The sequence below is a fragment of the Solanum tuberosum genome, unplaced genomic scaffold (assembly GCF_000226075.1).
Source record: "Solanum tuberosum cultivar DM 1-3 516 R44 unplaced genomic scaffold, SolTub_3.0 scf00213, whole genome shotgun sequence".
Taxonomy (NCBI): domain Eukaryota; kingdom Viridiplantae; phylum Streptophyta; class Magnoliopsida; order Solanales; family Solanaceae; genus Solanum; species Solanum tuberosum.
In genome coordinates, this window is record NW_006239141.1 from 22,501 (window position 1) to 27,928 (window position 5,428).

At 37.2% G+C, this 5,428-nt stretch overlaps 1 protein-coding gene across 1 annotated transcript in view; it reads right to left on the bottom strand.

Annotated features, from left to right (window-relative positions):
• Positions 1 to 844: 844 nt before the first annotated feature.
• Positions 845 to 5,428, bottom strand: part of LOC102589252 (uncharacterized) — a 10,082-nt gene continuing 5,498 nt past the window's right edge. Inside the window, exons 3-9 of the mRNA XM_006356208.1 lie at positions 3,450 to 3,530; positions 3,270 to 3,323; positions 3,118 to 3,186; positions 2,170 to 2,232; positions 1,725 to 1,807; positions 1,574 to 1,639; positions 845 to 1,464 (exon numbers count right to left, since the gene is read on the bottom strand). Of these exons, the coding sequence (XP_006356270.1) occupies positions 1,422 to 1,464; positions 1,574 to 1,639; positions 1,725 to 1,807; positions 2,170 to 2,232; positions 3,118 to 3,186; positions 3,270 to 3,323; positions 3,450 to 3,530 (459 nt within the window). The 3' untranslated portion in view covers positions 845 to 1,421. The remainder of the gene's footprint in view (positions 1,465 to 1,573; positions 1,640 to 1,724; positions 1,808 to 2,169; positions 2,233 to 3,117; positions 3,187 to 3,269; positions 3,324 to 3,449; positions 3,531 to 5,428) is intronic.

Here is a 5,428-nt window from a genome sequence, read left to right on the forward strand (position 1 = left end):
GTGTTTTAGATGTAAAAGTTAGTGCAAAAAGATAAACGTCCCACAATACAGATTGAACAACAATAAGATAAGTCATCCCAAAAAACAAGATCATATTGAGCAGTAACTTCGAGGAAGATAGCATTGGGACATGCTATTACCTATGTATAGTGACGGGTGATGGGTGACGGGTGTCATGTTCAATTTAAGAGCAATCTTAAGTGGAGAAGGGTCTGAGGTAAGCCCTTCCTCTATCAATGGTAGGCACAGAAGGTATAAGCAAACCTGGTAAGAATTTTTGTGAAATAAGGTTTCAACAATAATTGGTGTTTGGTTACCCCACAGAAGAAAAAAGTAAGGGAGAATTTGATGGACAAGTAACTCCTGCAATGGAAGTGACCGTTTACATATATCATAACTTTTTCATGCTCACTCGTTTGAATATCCAAAGTAAACATAGCACATAAGTGGGTATAAAACGAGTATTTAGTCACATGACATAACATGGAATTCCGTGTGACTTATAGGTCACAGGTTCGAGCTGTGGAATGATTTCACAGTTTTGACATTCTACTTTAAACATGACAATGATCAGCATAAAGTATCAAAGCAATATTTAACACTTTTGTGGTCTCTGTCGAGTTTCAATGACAGATAGCTAACAATCAAGTGTCCCTTCATATCGTGTTAAAAGTTGAAGGAAAGTTGACTATACACTTGGCTTCAACACAACGAAAAGAAGAAAAGAAAAGTTACACAGAAGAGTAGTCACTCTAACAGAGCTTGCTTTACACAAGCCCCCCAGACAAGTGTACAGCGGGGGTAGGCACAGACATATATGCACAAACGATAAAGGAAAAAGGCGTGCAGAAAGAAGAATCTACTTTGATTACCAGAAAAACTAGAGAATTACAAGCTAAGAAAGTGTAAAGTGTGAAGGAATGAAATTACAATGTATTTACAAATCACTAGGAGGAACAGAAGTCAATTTACAATATCAAAGAGAACCAAAATTAGTAATTGGCTCATACTTTTGCAATCGGCTACAAGTGTGTGGTAGCATATTGCTCCATTTGGCAACAATTTCTTTTATTTTTGGCTCCTTTCGGAACATATTCCACGATCCAGCATTAAATCTTACAAAATTAGTAGTCCAACCCTTGCATAAGTAAGGACAGCACATACAATGTAAAACCCTGGGCTTTGCAAGGAAATACAACGCAAGTAACATATACATGGAGTGTGGTGATTGGCACATCAAAGAATCTTAGTTCTCCTAATTATAGCTTTGAGATCAAAGCTCAATTCACAATGCTAGAAGAGGCATAGCAAAAATAACGCAAATGTGCCAGTACTCCAACAGTCATCAGCCGCTACGTGGATAATCTGATTCACTTACATGTGTGGCTGGAAAAAACTCATAGACAGCTGAGAGATGATGCTTACTGCTTCCCCCCTGGATTCCATTTTATACTGCAACCAATGCTAGTAGAAAGTACAAAAATAAATTTAGTGCACTACTTTACCCACCCATTTCCATTAGGCTTTTCAAGGAAGAAAACCAGAAATACTTTTCAAATGGAAATAAGAATACCTGGGTTTTTGAGTTGATGAAACTGGCTGGCCACTAAGTACACAATCTATCGCTAGGCTTAAGTTCCTATAGGATGTATCATAACAACTACATTAGGAATTCACAATACAATCGATTCTTGAGGGAAAATTGAGCAGACAATGTAATTAACCTTCCCGTGACAGGCACATTGTTACTTGGCCTTGAATCATCAAATTGTCCATGATACACTAGCTCAAAGGGCCTTCTGCCATCCTGACATAAGATGAAATATCAAATCTGTAAATAATTCCACAATAATAAAAAGCAAGATTGCTTACAACTCTTTTGAGAATATTTTTATAGAGGCTTCGAGAATATGTTAAGTATTATTAACTTGGGATGAAAGAAATAAGAGGAAACCCAAATCACTCTCAGTAAGAACTGAGATACACAGCGACAAATTGTGGCTGAACAGATAGCAAACAAGGGGGTAAATACATCCATAAGGTGGATAACGTATAATGTAGGGAAAGAAACAAGGGGCAGAAAAGCATGCAAATCGCAAAGCAGGGGCACAGTGTGTCATGTTGAGTGCTGACCTTGAAGCTTTCAGATATAACTCATGTAGTCATTACCTTTTTGAATAGGAAAAATTCTGGTGTACAAACAGCCCCAAAATCTCTTGCCACTTCTTGTGACTACAAGAAAAACATCAAGCTGAAGAAGTTCGATACGAAACAGATTCTACAATATTTCAAATAAAAACATAAGAAACAGACAATATAACTACTGCATACATGTCATGTAGTGTATTGAACACCTCATCTTTGTACAACAGTTCATGATTACAAAATAAAATGCAATTTGGAAAAATTTTTACCAACCATAACAACTCCACAATTGTACTTCTACGGCATAGTTTACATAATTGCAGCCTCAAGAAGGAAGAGGAAAAGGCGCATGTAGCATACAACTACTTGGTTTAACTGAATCTAACATTTTCACATGGAGAACAGAATATATATGTAAGAAAATCACTAAAATTTATATGTGCAAGGATTCAATGTTAAGAACCTAGAAGCTGAAACCATCAAAATCAATCCCTGGATTCGCCTTTGGGTATGATTACTTTTTACCTTATTCATTGACTTATTAGCATCCTGTTCTTGTCACGGTTGACCTAACTAAACTTCAGGAATGTGTAGTTAAAAGCAATTTGGCAGAGGAGGTAAAAACAGTATGAAAGTAAGCTAGATTAGTCCATTTTCTCAATGGAACTGGACCAATCTTGTAGAACGATATAGGGGAGAAATAAGGGTTAATAGCGGACTGGTGAACATCTGAGTCTAGCCAGACACTGATCTCGTGCAACCAAAAATTTCAATAGAAAATGAAAAAGTAAATGGGAAGAAAGTGAATGTGATATATACAAAGACTAAGCTAAGAGAAAACAGCATCACAAATGGAAAAATCCACCAGAAAAGATACCACAGGCGACAACATAGTGCAAGAGCATATCGGAGTAATAAAACACAAGCAATTTAATTGAAAACTATCATCAAGAACTCAGTATAAAAGCAAACCTCATCATAAAGATAAGGGAAAGGATATTTGAAGAACTTAGCATCTTCAGCCATGAATTCAGGTCCATCCTGTGAAAAATAGAGAAACTCACAACAAAATCACATAATAGTCTCACAAAATCAAGAGATCATAAGTTATAAAGTATCTCAACCTGTGGATGTGTAACTACAGAGTTTGAAGATATTGCTACCACCGCAAGCCCTTTCTGCAGCAAAGATGAACTTCTTGATGTTATTCTGTTCTTTTCAACAACTGAGCTGACAGCAAGCAGAGAGAGCATGTAATGCGTGAAATCAGAAAAGAAGGAAAATGGAATCAGCTTTCTACTTACCTTCATGTAGAAATTTGAGAGTTTAACAATATCCTTCTTCAAATGTATGACAAATGGACAATGGTTGCAGATGAACATAACCTACAAATTAAAATAATCAGAGATGAATCACAGTAAACACAGGTTAATAAAGAAGAGGGACAGAAAATCCATGATTCTTTAGTTCTTTTTTCAACTTTTGGCTCAACACAATAAAGCTTCTAATTTTTAGTTAAACATTGTGCAGGCATAAGACAAACACAGGGTTTAGGTCAAAGCTATTGGGTTCGGACGAACCCATAGCCAGAACTGTACATCTGCCTCTGGACAAAGATCAAGAAACAAACTCCCCCCTTAATAATACAAGCTTTTGAATGCTTGTAAGTTGTATGTAGAACTAAAAGGCAAAGGCGAGGATAAGAAGTTGTACAGACTAGCCAAGGCGAGAGAGAGGAGGGCTCGTGACCTAGATCAAGTGAAGTGCACCAAGGACAAGGACGACAAAATTCTGGTGGAGGAGGCACTCATTATACGGAGAAGTCAGTCATACTTTCATAGATTCTTGAACAAAGAGGGGGGATAGACATTGAGTTGGGGCATTTGGAGCACACAGAGAAGAGTCGTGATTTTGGGAATAGTTGGTGTATAGAGGTTGAGGAGGTTAAGAGTGTTATTCATAGGATGCACAGGGGAAGAGAAACTGGGACAAACGAGATCCCGGTGGAACTTTGGAAGCTAGACGAGATCCCAGTGAAATTTTGGAAGAATGAAGGTAGGACAGGAATGGATTGGCTGACTAGACTGTTTAATGTTGCTTTCAAGATGATGAAAATGCCCAAAGAATGGAAGTGGAGTACAATGATTCTGTAGTACAAGAACAAGAGTGACTATTCAAAATTGCAACAACTATAGGGATATCAAGTTGCTAAGCAATTATGAAAGCTTGGAAGAGGGTAGTGGAGAAGAGGGTGAGAAGGGGCGTGTCTATTTTAGAAAACTAGTTCGGATTCATGCTGGGACATTCAACGACAAAAGGCATTCGTTTGTGAGGAGGTTAGTGGAGCGGTATAGGGAGAGCAAGAAGAACATCCACATAGTGTTCATCGATCTAGAAAAAACCTATGACAAAGTTCCTAGAGAGGTTGTATGGAGTTGTTAGCCTACCTGTTGCGTACATTAGGGAAATCAAGGACATATATGATGGAGTCAAGACCCAGGTAAGGCCAGTGGGTGGAGACTTGGAGCACTTCCCAGGTGTGACAGGTTTTTTCCAGGGATCAGTTTTCAGCTTGTTATTATTTGACTTGGTGTGTAATAACGCGATACATCCAAGGTGAGGTGTTATGGTGTATGTTATTTATGGATGACATAGTTCTAATTGACGAAACCTGTGGCGGAGTTAACCCTAAGCTGGAGGTTTGGAGAAAGACCCTGGAGTCTAAAAGATTCAGGTTGAGCAAGACCAAGACTAAATACTTAGAGGTCGTTTGGTAGAGTGTATTAGGAAAAATAACGCATGCATTAGCATTGTGTATTACTAGTACCTTGTTTGGTACTCTTTTCCAACCTATGTATAACTAATGCTTGCATTAGTTATACACTCTATTGTGTATTAAGGTGTGTATTGCTAATACCATGGATTTCTAGGTATTAGCAATGCAATGGTTTTAATGCATGCATTAGATTAACTAATGACAAAACTACCCTCTAAGCTTATTATTATTATAATAAGAATAATTATTATAATATTAATTATAATTATAATAATGTGGGGGTATTTTTGTAAACAAATATTTTTATACAAGGCTTGCTATTTCCAATACATCAAACCAAACAATGTATAAGAAATAATGCAAGCATAACTAATGCAAGCATTACTAATGCTTGCATTACTAATGCATGCATTACTAATACATCATATTCAGCATTATTCTTATACACTCTACCAAACGACCCCTAAAAATATTCCCCTGCCCAGTTTTATGTTTGTATAATTTATG